Below are 17,978 nucleotides of genomic sequence, written 5' to 3' on the forward strand. Positions count from 1 at the left end.
TGTAAGAGCCTTTCCATAGAATATCTAATTGTGTCTGTACAAGTAGCCTTTCAAGTGAGGGATATGCAGGGGAGTTGTAGGTGCTGAAACTAAGGCTCACAAAGTTTTTTTTGTTTTTTTTTGTTTTTTTTCTGAAGCTGGAAACGGGGAGAGACAGTCAGACAGACTCTGATCCCACATGCGCCCGACCGGGATCCACCCGGCACGCCCACCAGGGGCTACGCTCTGCCCACCAGGGGGCTACGCTCTGCCCACCAGGGGGCGATGCTCTGCCCCTCCGGGGCGTTGCTCTGCCGCCACCAGAGCCACTCTAGCGCCTGGGGCAGAGGCCAAGGAGCCATCCCCAGCGCCTGGGCCATCTTTGCTCCAATGGAGCCTTGGCTGCGGGAGGGGAAGAGAGAGACAGAGAGGAAGGTGGGGGTGGGGTGGAGAAGCAAATAGGTGCTTCTCCTATGTGCCCTGGCCAGGAATCGAACCCGGGTCCCCCGCATGCCAGGCCAACGCTCTACCGCTGAGCCAACCGGCCAGGGCAAGGCTCACAAAGTTTTGACATGGCCAAAGTAAAGTGCCTAATAGGCCTGAGCCTAAGGATTCTGACTTAGGATTCTTTTTTAACAGTAAACTGATCTAATGCAAGATGATTTTTTAAAAATTTATTGATTTTAGCAAGAGGAAGAGGGAGGGAGAGAAAGAGAGAGAAACATTGATCTGTTCCTGTATGTGCCCTGACCTGGGATTGAACCAGCAACCTCTGTGCTCTGGGATAATACTGTAACCAACCGAGGTATTCAGCCAGGGCAAGATGACTCTTTCTCTTTATTTTTTAATTCCAAACCATTTGTAAGCATTGTGTCAGGTTATAATATCCAAGCACTTTTTAAGCTAGATATTTTGTCTTTTTATAGAGAGTAGGTTATATATAAAATTGAACAAAAGGCTTAAATAACCAAACTAGGGAATGTTTTCATGAAACAAAAGTCAAGTATTTTCCAAAGCTAGGTTCCTTACATAGATAATAGTAAATGTTTAATTTCATTGATTAGTTTTTTCACTATAACCATAATTGTTTGTAAAAGAAACTTAAATTTATTGTGTCTAAATTATTGCTAACAGGCCCTGGCCGGTTGGCTCAGTGGTAGAGCGTCGGCCTGGCGTGCAGGATTCCCGGGTTCGATTCCCGGCCAGGGCACACAGGAGAGGTGCCCATCTGCTTCTCCACCCCTCCCCCTCTCCTTCCTCTCTGTCTCTCTTTTCCCCTTCCTCAGCTGAGGCTCCATTGGAGCAAAGTTGGCCCCAGGCGCTGAGGATGGCTCTGTGGCCTCTGCCTCAGGCTCTAGAATGGCTCCGGTTGCAACAGAGCAACGCCCCGGATGGGCAGAGCATCGCCCCCTGGTGGGCGTGCTGGGTGGATCCCGGTCGGGCGCATGTGGGAGTCTGTCTGACTGCCTCCCCGTTTCCAACTTCAGAAAAATACTAAAAAAAAAAAAATTATTGCTAACAAATGGCTCTTAAACACGTAAGATGTTCAACATCACACGTATCCAAGGAAAATGCAGATCAAAAACACTGAAAAACTTCACCAATCAATGAGATTGACAGAGTCGTTTTATGACCTTGATGGCAAGATGCTTAAAACCTTTGGGCTTCGATTCTTCTGCGAAAATAGGGTGTTGAATCAGATGATCCCCAAATCCTTTCCATCTCTAAAATCATGAGTTTTTATATAAACCTTTTGAGGTATAACTAAATGCCAGCAATTGAGGTAAGGAAAGCAAACCTAAATTTCTTGTTTCTCTTTTTATTCCTTTTTTTGAAGATAAGGTATTATCTGACAAGAAACTTGAAATGACATCCCATTTGAACTCCCACAACACAATCTGTAGCTGTTTGGGCTTTTGTACTGTTCCTTGGCCAATTTTTAAAATATTTTTGTGGTAATGTCTTATATTGATTTTTAGATTCTAATCATTATAAAACTATTAGCACATACCTAAGTACCTTGATTGGAGAAAGAGAAATGGTGATATGGTGATGATAAATGAGGTGGTGGTAGAAAATTTTGCTAAAGGTAATATTGGAGGTTTCCTCTTGAAAGTGAGAGAAGTGAGCCTATAAGCTGAAATGCTTTTGAACTGTCTGAATGAATTATAATCTGGACTGTTTTTCTCTGCTTATTTAGGTAATGTAGCTTCTTCCCCCAGATCCTCTGATTTAGTCAAATTAGCCCAAGAGTGCTGTTACCATAATAACAGGGGCATTGCAGCTCATGGAGTCAGAGTCCTAACTAACATAACCGTCTCTTGTCAAGAAAAAGGTGAGCTTGATAAGAACTGATACACGTATAAATTTTTGGATTGGGGCTTGGGCAGATTTCTGAGTTTGTTTGGTTGCCTCCTTCTGAAGTGTTCCTAGAGCAAGCTTTCTCAACACTACTTAATCCTTTGAAAAAAATTTTAAAATACGGGGACCTTTGGATTGGGATTGTGGAATTGAAAGGTTTAATGGGGCTTTTCCCATTTCCTCCCACTGTTTACCTTTGTATGTGTGGTATAGGGTAGGGACTGCTGATGACTACCCTTGATATAAGACAGTTTGTTTACCTTTATGAAAACCTGGCAAATTAAGAAGAAAATATCTTTTTTAATTTTTCCATTGGTTTGAGAGCAAGAGAGAAAGGGAAACGTATCAACTTGTTATTTCATTTAATTGCACACTCATTGATTGCTTCTCCTATGTGCCCTGATCAGAGATCAAACCTGTGACCTTGGTACACTGGGATAGTGCTCTATTCACTGAACCACCCAGCCAGAGCCTAGGAGAAAATATTCTAATTATCAAGGGACTTAACTAAAAAATAGTTTTATGAATAGACAGGTTAATCAGCAGAGCAGTGTGAATTAAGTTTTCATAGAATTTATCTCTAGGTATCCAGAGCATTAAACTAATTGGTTTCATTAAGGAAGGTGTGCATAGAAAACAATGCATATATTTTATTGTATTTCTAACATCTATTGACTGAAAGGCTTGGAGAAGTTCAGGCTGGTGTTTAAAAGTGGGAAATGCATTTTGGACATTCTGTCTGCCTCCGTGCTTATTTTGATCTTCATTAAGGATCATAAGCTTAGTGGTCTGTGTTATCCCCACTAGACTTCAGTGCTGTTTGTTCCTGGTACTTACTGTTTTATGACATCCTGACCTTCACTGGCCTTTACACTGTTTGCCAAGCCCCTACACTAACTCAGGAGACATTTCTTTAAGTTGTATGTTGACTCTGATTTGAATACTTAAAACCTGTTTTATTTGGGGCATAGTAATGAGTGTTCTCTACCATGTAACATAAAAAACTGCTTTATGTTCTCAAAGCTGACATATATTAACCTAAATACAGTTAGATAATATATTCTAAATTTTTTAGAGCCTCTAGAGAAATTTTAGCCCTAAGGTAGTGAAAATTGCTGAAAAACTATTACATGAGACACTAAGGGACTCATTCTTTACGGTCAGACTTACAACACTAATATGATTGTATGGGATCCTCATTGCTTCTTAAAAGTGGTTCATCTTTCATTAGAAGCTGAAAATTTGTAACATTCTAGGTAAACATGTACCTTTGTATTTTATGTCTGATCAGAAAGATTAACACATACTACATGGGTTGCTCTTCCTAGTCTTGTTCCTGGTGTTTTCCTCGGCCAATCTGGTGACAGTATTTCAGTTATGCTTGATGTAAATTTTTGAGGCTTTAGTTCTTAATTTGATGTGTATTTTTTTATAATCTTCAATAAATTTTTAGTGATACACAAGTCTAAAAACGGCCTTTGCATTTCAGAAATAATGCCAGATGTATATTTTTAGGAAAGTTTGCTCATTAAAGTATTTCTTGTATCTTAGACTCCTTAATGTTTTTTTTCCTGTGTGTGTGTATGTGTTGAATCTTTTCTACCTGGTCACTATAAAACTTTTTCCTCTAGACCTTTTGGCACTGGAGCAAGATGCTGTTTTTGGCCTAGAATCCCTTCTGGTACTTTGTAGTCAAGATGACAGCCCAGGTGCTCAAGCCATTTTAAAGGTAAAAACATAACTCATTTTAATATAATGCCTATTTTTTATTGTCTAAGCTAGGAAGTGAAAGTCTCTCTGTAAAGGGTCAGGTAGTAATATCTTATGTTTTGCAGGATATACACCAGGGGTCCCCAAACTTTTTACACAGAGGGCCAGTTCACTATCCCTCAGACCGTTGGAGGGCTGGACTATAAAAAAAGCTATGAACAAATTCCTGTGCACACTGCACATATCTTATTTTAAAATAAAAAAACAAAACGGGAACAAATACAATATTTAAAATAAAGAACAAGTAAATTTAAATCAACAAACTGACCAATATTTCAATGGGAACTATGCTTCTCTCACTGACCACCAATGAAAGAGGTGCCCTTCCAGAAGTGCGGCGGGGGCTGGATAAATGGCCTCAGGGGGCCGCATGTGGCCCGCGGGCCGTAGTTTGGGGACCCCTGATATACACTCTTTGTCCCAACTACTCACCTCTACCTTTGTAGGACAAAGAGCCACGGACATTATGTTTTTTTAAAAAAGGGCATGTATGTGGGCATGCTTTATTTACAAAAAACAGACTGGGATTTGGCCCCATGGCAATAGTTCATTAACTCCTGGCTTAAAGGAACATTTCTCTTGGTCTTTACTTTAAAACTGGCATTTTAACCATTGGGGTAACAAAAGAGAGACAAAAAAATCTGAGCTTTGGCCTATTTTGCCATCAGTTGACAGTATTTGTTAAGTTGTAGTTTTTTTGGTTTTTGTTTTTTGTTTTTTTTAAGAAAGAGAACCAAATTATTTTTCCTCTGGTTTTGGATGTCGGTAAAAGACTGGCCTCGGGGGAGGGGGAGGGGCACAAAGAAAACTAGATAGAAGGTGACGGAAGACAATCTGACTTTGGGTGATGGGTATGCAACATAATTTAATGACAAGATAACCTGGACATGTTTTCTTTGAATATATGTACCCTGATTTATTGATGTCACCCCATTAAAATTAATAAAAATTTATTAAAAAAAAAAAGACTGGCCTCACCACAGTGGGATATACACACATGGTCAGGAAAGGTTCCCATGTTAAAGGAGCTCCCCAGCTGGAGGAGACTGACAGTTATATAAGGGACTAGAATACGAGGTCAAATGCAGTGAGTTCTCTGAAGTTCAAACAAAAGAGCAATCCTAATGAGAGGACATAGTTGGGAGTGATTAATTTCAACTAAGGATGTTAGGGAGACTTGAACAAGTAGATGTCGTATGAGTTGAGCCTTGAAAGATGGGGTAGAATTTCAGTTTTGAGCAATGATCATTTTAACCAGAGGGACCATGTTATAAAAAGCTTGAAAGCAGCCCTGGCCGGTTGGTTCAGTGGTAGAGCGTCGGCCTGGCGTGCAGGAGTCCCGGGTTCGATTCCCGGCCAGGGCACACAGGAGAAGCACCCATCTGCTTCTCCACCCCTCCCCCTCTCCTTCCTCTCTGTCTCTCTCTTCCTCTCCCGCAGCCAAGGCTCCACTGGAGCAAAGTTTGCCCAGGCGCTGAGGATGGCTCTGTGGCCTCTGCCTCAGGCACTAGAATGGCTCTGATTGAGGCAGAGCGATGCCCCAGATGGGCAGAGCATTGCCCCCTGGTGGGCATGCCGGGTGGATCCCGGTCGGGCGCATGCGGGAGTCTGTCTGCCTCCCCGTTTCCAGCTTCGGAAAAATACAAAAAAAAAAAAGCTTGAAAGCTAAAATATACCTGTTCTGTTGGAAGAATCATGAGTAGCCTGTTGTGGCCAGATGAGAAATGGTAGATTGGAAAACAGTTTGCAAGTTAATCGTGGAAGATATCAAATATAATGCTAAGGAACATTAGCTTGATTCAATAGTGAGCAGATACTAAAATTGTGAAATAATGGACATGCTCTAACCTTTTTTGTAATTTTATTGTTATTTAAATGTCTGTTATGTGCCAGACTTAACTGTAAACAGCTTATATATAGATATTTTTCCAATCTTTTGTTTTGTTTTGTTTTTTTGTTTGTTTTGTTTTTTAGTGAGAGGAGGGGAGGCAGAGACAGGCTTCTGCATGTTCCCTGACTCAGATCTACCTGGCAAGCCCACTAGAGAGTGATGTTCTGCCCATCTATCTGGGGCCCTTGCTTCATTGCAACTAGAGCCATTTTAGCACCTGAGGTGGAGGCTATGGATCCATCCTCAATACCTGGGGCCACTTGCTCTAATTGAGCCTTGGCTGCTGGAGGGGAGGAGAAGCGAGAGAGGGAGGGGTGGAGAAGCAGATGGGCGCTTCTCCTGTGTGCCCTGGCCAGAATTGAACCCAGGATATCCACATGCCGGGCCGACACTCTATCACTGAGCCAGCTGGTCAGGGCTGATTTTTTTCCAATCTTGACAATAACTGTAATATAGTGAAATTTGCCGTCTAATGTTAATGAGATTAAGACTCAGAGAGATAAAATAACTTGTTCAAAGACATTTAGCTAATACAGAGCAAGCTGACCTTCAACTCTGGTTTTTTCAGACTCTAATGCTCATTTTATCTCCCTAACACCACACTGAAAGCTGCATGATTTCAGTGTGAGGGATGGATTAATGGCTTTTCTTTTCAAAAGATTGGAATTAGGGAGGGATTGATGTTGCTGAGAGAATGGGTAGGAGCTGAAGAGCTCAGTGTTAGAGGTGATAGTAGTGGAAATCACTGGATTAAGCAGTCAGTTGGCTACATAACAGTGAGAGTCTGGGTTTCTAGTTTTGATGATGCGGATATTAGTGATACCATTAACAGGCCTGAATAGAAGCTCTAAAACCTATTGGTTTTTGGTTTCACTTGAGAAATAAGAGAAAATGTGAAGCCTCTTTTGGCTTAAGAGTCACCTAGGGTACCTTTCTTAAACTGCAAACTCTTAGTGATCCCCCACACACAAAAGTTAATCCATTAAGTAATTCCTGGTATTTTATTTGTGTGTGTGTGTGTGTGTGTGTGTGTGTGTGTGTGTGTGTATGAATTTTTTTTTTTTTAAATCAAGCAAGAGGCAGGGAGGAAGATGTTCTGCCCATCTGGGCCACTGCTCCATTGCTCGACAACTGACCTGTTATAGCGCCTGAGGCCAACTTGCTCATTTGAGCCATGGCTGTGGGAGTAGAAGTGGGGGAGGGGTAGAGGAGCAGATGATCACTTACCTTGTGTGCCCTGACTGGGAACCAAACCCATGACATCTACACACTGGGCTGACGCTCTACCACTGAGCCAACTGGCCAGGGCTGTAGTCTATATTTTTATTAGCATAGGGAGATGATGGCATAAGTAAGTTTACAAACCACATTTTAGAATCAGTTCTTAAAAGTACAGTAATGGTGACATTCAGTTTGGCATATATTTTGCCTCTTCAATATTATTCCTTTTGATTTTCATCTCATCTCTTTTTTTAATAGTCTTAGATTGCAATGAGTGGTTGATGTACTGTCCTGACTTGTTTGGTTTTAAACATGGCACACTTTGCATATACTAATACGGGATCCAGTATGTTATGTGTTTCTTATGACGAAAAATGTTATGCCTACAAAAACCCTTTTCCTTGATTTTCCCCAATAACTTATACAATATTCTTTTCTTAATACCTTCCAAGTGTAACAAGTGTGTTTTCTTTCCAATGCGTAGATTGCTCTGAAATGTATGGTGAAGTTGGCCAAAGGCAGACCCCATCTTAGCCAGTCCGTGGTTGAGACCCTGTTGACTCAGTTGCACAGTGCCCAGGATGCTTCCCGGATCCTGATGTGCCATTGCCTGGCCGCCATTGCCATGCAGCTGCCAGTCCTGGGCGATGGGATGCTGGGCGACCTCATGGAGCTCTACAAGGTTATCGGACGGTCAGCCACGGACAAGCAGCAGGAACTTCTGGTACAGGCGCTTTCTGAACCTACTGTGGGCGAATAGGATCTGGTCTAGTGAGAATTCCTTTAAGAAGTTAACATTACTGTTTGATTTTACTTAGAAAGCAAAACAAACAACAGGTTAAAGTAGTTAATACCAGGGGAATGCTGAAGTCAAAATAGAATTGGAACCGTGAGCATTTTACTGTTTGCACTTTCGATTTAGAAGGCCCTGTTTAGTTCAGATCTAAAACGTCTTTCTTACTAAGCCCCCACAAGTCAGCTTAGTGTAGCCAAGGCCTCCAGCCTGATGCTTTTGTTCTGTTACAAAGAACAAAATGAAAAAGGCTTTTTTCTTTTTGATACAAAGCAAATCAATAATGAACTAAACCCTGTTTTGTATTTCTGACAATGTAAGTTAAAGACCTAGTGGTAATAGTGACCATAAATGAGCACAGAGTCCTCTTTTCCAATCCAGGATCTCTTCAGCTGTTTAGAGTCCAGTTTGCGCTTCAGTGCATTCCTGTGGTTGGGAGAGGTGCATGCTGATAAAGAAACAGAAGCTGTGGAAGCGATATAACAATGTTTAGTTGAGAGTTCTACCAGACAGAGAGTCAGCTGTATTCTAAATAGGCATACATTTAACGTAAGCCGTACGTTGGCTGCTGCATATTGTTCCTGGCCATCTGAACTCAGGGATTGGGAAAAGCTTAATGAAATTACTTATTGAGCCTATTTTATATTTAACCCTCAAGGGCAGTGGTTGGCAAACCGCTGCTCACGAGCCACATGCAGCTCTTTGGCCCCTTGAGTGCAGGCGCAAAAGCCAGTTTAGGAGTACCCTAATTAAGTTAGTAACAATGTACCTACCTATATAGTTTAAGTTTAAAAAATTTGGCTCTCAAAAGAAATTTCAATCGTTGTACTGTTGATATTTGGCTCTGTTGACTAATGAGTTTGCCGACCACTGCTCCAGGGTATAGCCTGTAAAAGATTACCCCCATTTTATCATTTGCTATCAGAAAAGAGGTTATGAGGACCAAGTGGCAGTGGTCATGGGAATGACATACACGTTTACCACAATATGTGTGGACCTTTGTATATTATCAGCCTCAGAATACTAAAAAGCAGTTAGCCATGTTTATTTTTTATTGAAGCATCATTTTCAACTAATGTTCCTTACCCCTTTTTTATTAATACTACTTTAAGGCAATTTTTAATTTTGAAACCTTAATATTCAAAAAATGTAAAGAATAATACAATGAAAACCCTTGCATTCATTACCTAGCTTACGAAAGAAATGTTACCAGTACAGCTGAATTGTTCCTCCCGTACACCTCCTTTCTCCAGAGGTAGCCACTGTCCTGAACTTGGTGTTTATCATTCCCATGCCTGTTGTTATACATTTACTACCTTAGTGTACACACGAAGTAATATGCACTATTATTTTGGATATTTTTAACTTTCTATAATTGCTATCATACTGCATGTAATCTTTTGCATTTTGCCTATTTTTCATGTTTCATATAAATCATCTATATATATTGAAAAGCATATCTCTAGGTTACTTATTTCACTGCTGTTTAGTATTTCATTGTGTGACTTTATAATTTATCCATACTTATGGGATTTATTTTAATTATTTGCTATTATAAACAATTGTCCTAACAATGAAATAAATTGCTCAGTAACTTCAAAGCGAAAACTTAATACATGTCAAAAGAGAACAAAATTTGGGGGGCTTTTTTTTGGTGGGCTCTCCATAGTTTTTCTCCGTTTTGGGTCAAGTCATCTGTGACGTTGATAGAATGACATGGGTTTTTTAATTATCTGTCTTTTTACTCCATCAGGTGAGTTTGGCCACTGTGATCTTTGTCGCCAGTCAGAAGGCGCTGTCCGCCGAGGTGAAGGCAGTCATCAAGCAGCAGCTGGAGAGTGTCTCCAATGGGTGGACTGTGTACCGGATTGCCAGACAGGCGTCCAGAATGGTACGTGTGGTCCGTGCCAACTGGGCGGGTGAAAATAGCAAGGGACGCACCTGTGGCATTGCTACTCCTGCTCAAAACCGAAAATAAAGTTAGAGGTGCTTCTCAGACATGGGGTTGAAAGATGATGAGAGAAAGGACCTCATTGTTAACATTTCTCATAGAAGAATGGCATCTATGTTGCGTCTATGTTGTTAGGGGAAGTCCCACAGGAATTCCAGAAAATCTGTGCTCTTTCTGGCTGTAAGTCGTTAGCACCCCTTTCATTTCTCCCCATATCCATAACAACAGCCGCCTCCCACCCCTGTTTCTGTCCTCCTTTACCAGTTCACCGTGTCTTGATTCCCTCTCTCCAGCCTTGTCGTTCTTCAGTGGAGACAGGAAAGTTGTAGTATGCCCTTCTCTTCTCAGTCATATGGAAAACCTAACAATTTTCATTAATTTTGTTTGAGAGGAAAGAAGTGCAGAGCTTTGGATAGTAAAGAAATCCTTTGGGGTGAAGACCAGGGAGCAGAGTTGGAAAGCATTATTCTAGGGGATTGTTTATCTCAAATGGGAGGAGGACCACTGTAGATAGTACAATTCTTTATTATCCCCAACTTCCCCCAAGCATCCAGGCACTGTGGACACTGAACATCCCTGGCCCCCAGGCGTTAAATAGCATTCACATTCCCCCCCCAAAATTACCCTTCCCCCACTCATTTCCAGAGGCAGACATAGTATTATAGACATGTATGGAACTTACCGGAGTTTCTCCCTACTGAATGCTCATACCGCATGACATACAATAAGTATTTCTATTTTCTATTTTTGAACCAAAATTCTAGGCTGAAGTTGTAGTTGATTCCATTTATTTTTTTCTTTGAAACTGTTTTAGTAAAGAAATGCAGGCATTAGGTTACATAAAAGCAGCTCCAAGATTTGAGTTTGTCTTTTAGCCACTAATTCAAATGTAAGAACTTCATTTATAAACCATGGTTTGTTTGTTTTTTCTCCTAGGGTAACCATGATATGGCCAGAGAGCTTTATCAGAGTTTGCTGACTCAGGTTGCCTCAGAACATTTCTACTTCTGGCTGAATAGTTTGAAGGAGTTCTCACATGCAGAACAGTGTCTCACCGGGTTGCAAGAGGAGAATTATAGTTCAGCGCTTTCTTGCATTGCTGAGTCTTTAAAATTCTACCACAAAGGGATTGCATCCTTAACAGTAAGTCCTCTTAATTCTCTGTGGTGATGATAGCTTGTATAAGAATGGTCTTCTTTCTCTTTTCGGTATCCTGTTTTAACTTCCTTGAATCATCTGCTGATAAGGCAATATTAAAGTAATAAATAGGACATGGAAGTAAATCCTTAACCCCTCCCCTACTTTTTAGCATTCATAGATTGATGAGAGTGTATCATTCTCTTTTTATCAAGTGCCAGGAACCACATATAAAGAGCATGGCAGAGTCCACGCAGAAGGGAGAAGTGGAGCTGGAATTCTATTAGTTAGTAAGACTCCCACCTCGGTCACTACCACCATCAATGTATATATATCCACCACATCTCATACCTAACAGCTACTCATTGAGAAACTATCGAGTTTCTTGCTTTGTGAATGAAGAAATTATTAAGGATGCTAGTATCCCTGTCTATGATATCCTCCTATTCCAAATTAGTCAGCTAGCTAAATTTTTTGCAAAGATACAAGAAAGTGAAGGGGTTGCAGAGAAGGCAGACATGTAACATTTCTGTTTCCTTGAAATCAGTTCTATTCCTAGTGAGAACCATTTCCCCAAAATGAACATCATCTGTATTAATGCAAGGACTTTAGAGTAAAGAGTTTATATAATCAACAGTAAACATTTAAAAACACTATCATGTAGCTTTTAGAATTGTATATATTTAGATAGGGCCATAAGACTTTTGGTACCTGTTTATATATATTTATCACATAATCTAAAATATTTTTAATGGTGACCCATCCTAAAAGAAATGCTTCAAAGTAGAACACAGAATAAACAGATGTCACAAAAGTAACAGAATATTCAGACTACTGTAGGAACAATGTATTTTGAAATATGATACTTCTAGTTAGAACTGACTTACTGCTATTTTAAAATAGAAGCTGCCCGGGCTGGATGCTTAGTTGGTTGGAGCATCGTCCCAAAGCACAGAGGTTGCTGGTTCGATCCCTGGTCAGGGCACATACAGGAATAAATCCATGTCCCTGTCTCTCTCCCTCTCCCTTCCTTTCTTGCTAAAATAAATTTTTTAAAAATTAAAAAAAAAACACCCCAAACAGAAGCTTCTCTCCATTTTAAAAAGTAGCTTTGACTGCTGTGATTTTTTTCCTCTCAATTATTCTGGGAAAAGATTGTTGTTGCCTATATTGAGCTCATAAATGCCTCAGAAAATCAAGCTGCAATTATTGGTTTTGATCAGTAGAATTTTTTCATTTTCTAGTTTACGTGGAGCAGAAAATTGTTAATCATTCAGTCCAATAAATGCTACGAACTATGAAACAGGCTCACAAAACTGTCAGGCAGATGAAATTAATTTGAAAAATCATGTTGAATATTTTATAGTCTTTTAATGATTTGTGTAGTATGTTTATTTAATGAGGCTTGGCAGTAATTAAGGACTGAATTTTGACGTAGGAAGAAAGTACTGATTGACAGACAGAAGGCCCTTGTCTAAACCTCTGCCATTAACACATTGTGACCTAGGCGGGTTTTTGGGTCTCAAATCATTTCCTTTTGAAATGGAGTACTTTTATTCAACAGACCTAAATTACATCCTCAAAATTCATTACCTTTGCCATATTTTATTAGTTAGAAGCTATTTATAGGTTCTGCCCACACTCAGAGCGGGAGATTAACCAAGGTGGATACCAGGGGGTGTGACCCAGAAGAACCATTTTACCATTCTGCCTGCAGTGGTGGGTTTTTAATATATATTTAATGTTTCTCTTTATTAAGTATTGAATAGTTATAAAATCTACATATTTTTATGTCAGGTATATTAAAAAATCCAACAAACATTCCAGTTTAGGAAATGGGGCATTATCATTGCTTTTAAAAGTCGTTTGTGCCTGACCAGACGGTGGCGCAGTAGATAGAGTGTTGGACTGGGATGTGGAGGACCCAGGTTTGAGACCCAGAGCTTGCCAGCTTGAGTGCGGGCTCATCTGGTTTGAGCAAGGCTCACCAGCTTGAGCCCAAGGTCGCTGGCTTGAGCAAGGGGTCACTTGGTCTGCTGTAGCCCCCCTGTCAAGGCACATATGAGAAATCAATCAATGAACAACTAAGGAGCTGCAAAAAAAAAAAAAAAAATCGTTTGTGTACTTACTGCCCCATCTTGCTGCTATGTGTATTTTGTCTTAAATGTGTCTTTTTATTCCCCAGGCTGCCAGTACACCCCTGAATCCTTTAAGTTTTCAGTGTGAATTTGTAAAACTCAGGATCGATCTTCTGCAAGCCTTCTCTCAACTTATCTGCACTTGTAATAGCCTAAAAACAAGCCCCCCACCTGCCATTGCCACAACAATTGCCATGACCTTGGGGAATGACCTTCAGAGGTGTGGGCGCATCTCTAATCAGGCATGTCTCAACTTTATTTTCAGTGCAGTGTTTCTTTACACTTTAGAATAAGTTTTTGAGGCTAGTTGTGAGATGAAAAATCCTGAAATTTACAGATCAGTGGTTTGACTCAGACATTAAACATCCAATGCTTTTTAACTCATCTATCTTGCCAAAAATAGGCTGATGTCTTATTAGAAAAACAGAGTGATTGATGATGTCTCACTAAATGCTACATATTTATATAAAGAGAAACATATTTTGAGGATGTTGATAAATACATTATTTTAGTGGAACTTAAGCTAAAAATGCAGTTTTTTATTTCTGTACATCAGATAAAATTACCATAATCTTGTGCATATTTGTAGTTTTATTTGCCCTCTGTTAATTTTATTTTGCAAGGTATATAAAAATGAATGAAAATGAAAAAGTTAAAATATCTTCTAGATTTCTTTATTGTTTGTTTTGGTTTTTGTGTTTGTAAAATCATAATAGCATGTTTGCTTATCGTAATAATATTTTTCGTTCTTTATAGATGAAACAGTCCATGGAAGAATTCCGAAGCCTTGCTTCCCGATACGGGGACCTTTATCAGGCATCCTTTGATGCTGATTCAGCAACTTTGAGGAATGTGGAGCTGTATCCTAAACTTGCCCCAATGTCGTGTTCTTTTGAAGTTCTTTTAAATGTAAATACTTCAGATGTGCTTGACTAAAATGTGTGTATGTGTGTGTGTGTGTGTGTATATATAAATGTGTATATACAAACATATATAATATTTATATATGTGTGCATGTGCCCCAATATGATTGATTGATTGATTGATTGATTTGAGAGACAGACAGGAAGGGAGAGAGATGAGAAGCATCAACTTGTAGCTGCATCACTTTAATTGTTCGTTAATTGCTTTTCATACGTGCCTTGACAGCAGACCTCAAGCCGAACCAGTTACCTTGGGCTTAAGCCAGTGACCGTGGGCTCATGTTGATGATCCCTCGCGCAAGCCGGGGATCCTGCGCTCAAGCCGGATGAGCCCAAGCTCAAGTCTGTGTCCTTAGGGTTTTGAACCTGGGACCTCAACATCTCAGATCAATTGTGCCACCAGCAGTCAGGCTGCCCCAAGATGTCTTGTTCCTTTGAAGTATTTTTTTAAACATAAATACTTCAGATGTGCTTGACTAAAAAAAAAAAAATATATATATATATATATCAGATAAACCTATAAATTTATTATAATTAATAATTTTTCTTTTGAAATCTAGTATGAACAGTATAATTTTAATTTTTAACTTAAACCAGGTTTTTTTAAAAAGTGGTGATTCTGGTGTTTTTTCTCTACCTCTAAGAAGAGCATCTAAAACCCAGGTGCCACCAGTATTGCATACCTTGGGCACACTTGACACTTGAGTTACAAGGGACAACCCAGAACATTTTCTTGCCAGAAAACCATTCTTTGTGTCACCGTTTTTTCTTCATAGCTCACACCCCTAGTTCCCATCACCTTTATTAATGATCTGTTTAGTAGTTTTACTCATCACTTGTGCTCCCTAAGTCCTCTTTAAGGTCTCCATATTCTCTTGTTAGTAGTTTCAAATACTTTTTGAGAAGGAAGACATTTTTTTTTAAGTTGTAGCACCTATAAATCAATAGTTCTTAGCATTTTGGTTTACTGATTGAAAACGTAATGAATGCTATGGACCTTTTCCCCTAGAAAATGCTTATAATGCACATACCCCTGAAAATTGGCATATAGTTTCAGACCAGTGAGCTTATCCCTTGAGCCCCAGCTTAGAATCTACTCTGCAGACTGTTGTTGTTAGCTTTTATCAGGGAAACCCCTATGTCTAAGACAAATTGAAAACTGTGATTGAATCACAGAGCTGTTGCTTGGGTTTCCCCACATTAGGCAGCCTCTGAACTACCCTTCCTGATACAGAATTTGAGAATCACCGTTTCAGACACCATACATCCCTTAAAAGGAAAGAAATAGTCCCAGACTGTTCGAGTCAATAACATATGGTTACCTTTACTACAAATACCTTCCTCACCTTGACGTATTTAATATTCAGATAGTATAAAGCCTATATGGATTTCTTTGTGTAACCTTAACATTCATCCAGACAGCAGCAGAGCTGTTTACTGATATCTCACTCAATAGAAGCTCTGATTTTGGATCCAGAATCTGCAAGGTATTTATAATAATAGTTTACGTTAAAGAGTGGTTTCAAATATGTTATCTTACCTCATCGCAACAGTGTTTTGGAAGTGATATTATAGAAAAAAAAACAGAGAAAGAACTTGTCTAGCATTTGTCTAAGGTTTCAGAGCTAAGTGACAAAACCTGGGTTTTCTGATTCTTGTTTACTTGCCTTTTGCCTCCCATTTTCTCAACATTAACTGGGAAAAATAACTGGGAAGAAATGCATTGAATTTGAGCATTTTCACATAACTAAACTTCAGTATAAAAAATTGAGTTTGTATTATAATTAAACTTGAACCTGAAAAAAAATTATTTATTTTTATTGTGACAGAGACAGAGAGAGGGACAGATAGGGACGGACAGACAGGAAAGGAGAGAGATGAGAAGCATCAATTCTTCGTTGTGGCTCCTTAGTTGTTCATTCATTGCTTTCTCATATGTGCCTTGACCAGCAGACCGAGTAACTCCTTGCTCGAGCCAGCGACCTTGGGTCCAAGCTGGTGAGCTTTTGCTCAAACCAGATGAGCTGCGCTCAAACTGGTGACCTCAGGGGTCTTGAACCTGGGTGTTCCGCATCCCAGTCGGATGCTGTATCCACTGCGCCACCGCCTGGTCAGGCTGAAATTATTTTTCTTTGGTTTCCTTAACAAAAAGATATTCCTGTTTTTGCTTTATTAAAATTCTTTTCCCCTCCCTTATTAACTAATTAATTACAATAATACCTCTGTTTCGTTGACTTCTGTTGTTGTCTGTTTTGGTTTTCGTCCATTTTTTCCGCAAAAAATTTGTCTCAGTTTTTGTTGGCGTGCCCACATGACCTTGCTGCTAATTTTGTGAAAACAAAGGGTAACCCACACGTTCTCCTGCTCAATGTGGCATTGTTTCTCGTTGGGTGAGCATCAACTTGCACATCTAGCCAAACAATTTCATTGCTTTCCAGTGTTTTTGTGCTTTTTTTTATTGATTGCGAGTGCTAATGCTACAATTACATGTAAGTGATTACTGTGTACAATAATTAGATTTACATTGATTCATATGGAAATAATTGCCTCGGTTTTCCTTGGTTTCGGATTTTGCTGATTGTTTTCAGATTATCGACTAAAACCGAGGTATCACTGCATTCACAATATTTTTATCAAAGAATCACCTATTGGTTTTTCCCATTATAGTATTCTGTTTTGGAATATGCATTGCAGTTGCCTATAATTTCCAGCCTGTGATTTCAAGATCAACTCCCTCAGAGAGAATATAATCAACATGCATTTTTAAATCTCTAAATACCCTAGAGCAATGACTCACCATGTCTTTTCAGGACAACTACTCTACTTGGCAATTTATTTTCTCACACATCTGATCCTTTGAATATTTTTATGACATGCTAATTTTTACTTATTTTTCTAGTTATTCTTCTCTTGTCTATATTTTTCCTAGTTTGCAGTGTTTGACTTGCTGGGGGTTTTTTGTTTGTTTTTTGTTTTTAGGGGGGGGGGAACAAACAGACAGGAAGGTAAAGAGATGAGAAGCATCAACTCATAGTTGTGGCACTTTAGTTGTTCACTGATTGTTTTTCAAATGTGCCTTGACGGGGCGTGGGGGGGAGCGCTCCAGCTGAACTAGTGACTCTTTGCTCAGGCCAGCGACTATGGGGTCATGTCTGTGAGCCCATGCTTAAGCCGACAACCTCAGGGTTTTGATCCTGTATCCTCAGCATCCCAGGTCAGTGCTCCATCTGCTGCGCCACTGCCTGCCTGGTCAGGTACTTGCTGTGTATTTTTAAACAAGCTTTTAATTTTGAAGATGTTCTTAAATCTCTGTATTTTTTCAGTCTTTGCCAGTTAATTGATCCTTCTGGCTCACACCATTTCTCATTGAGCAGTACTCATTTAACCGCATAGAACATGTGTCATTGTACTGTTGGTTGACATAATAGAAATTAGTGTTCTTCTTGACTAACTTTTGATCAGAGAGATAGGCACATTGTCAGCAGGTTGGGGTAAAGCTCACACAATGCTGCTCTCTCCCCCTCTCCCCTTCAATCACTTCTTTTTCTTTATTCACTCTTTTCCATCCCCTTTCATCCCCTAAAACTATTCCTTAACCTGTGCCTTCCTAGCAGTGAAAAATTGGAAAAGAAAGTTTATTCCTTGAGGAAGAGTTTTTGAGGTTGTCTTTGCAATAATGTATAAATGCAAGGAGTGAATTCTTTGTAAAACTTCTGTTCTTGAGAGTATATATTTTGTGCCTTCTAGGTGACTAAAGAACACCGCTATAAGAGTGAGGCATGACCTTGATCTTCACTGTAGTTTTTAAAGAAAT

General features: G+C 39.7%; 1 protein-coding gene across 1 annotated transcript in view; it reads left to right on the forward strand.

The window, feature by feature from the left end:
* INTS7 (integrator complex subunit 7) overlaps positions 1–17,978 on the forward strand; it is a 72,554-nt gene that overhangs the window by 41,632 nt on the left and 12,944 nt on the right. The window contains exons 9-16 of the mRNA XM_066261417.1: positions 2,180–2,314; positions 3,972–4,069; positions 7,707–7,946; positions 9,769–9,906; positions 10,903–11,109; positions 13,289–13,483; positions 13,998–14,101; positions 15,583–15,651. Of these exons, the coding sequence (XP_066117514.1) occupies positions 2,180–2,314; positions 3,972–4,069; positions 7,707–7,946; positions 9,769–9,906; positions 10,903–11,109; positions 13,289–13,483; positions 13,998–14,101; positions 15,583–15,651 (1,186 nt within the window). The remainder of the gene's footprint in view (positions 1–2,179; positions 2,315–3,971; positions 4,070–7,706; positions 7,947–9,768; positions 9,907–10,902; positions 11,110–13,288; positions 13,484–13,997; positions 14,102–15,582; positions 15,652–17,978) is intronic.

This window comes from Saccopteryx bilineata, chromosome 2 (genome assembly GCF_036850765.1).
Source record: "Saccopteryx bilineata isolate mSacBil1 chromosome 2, mSacBil1_pri_phased_curated, whole genome shotgun sequence".
NCBI lineage: Eukaryota > Metazoa > Chordata > Mammalia > Chiroptera > Emballonuridae > Saccopteryx > Saccopteryx bilineata.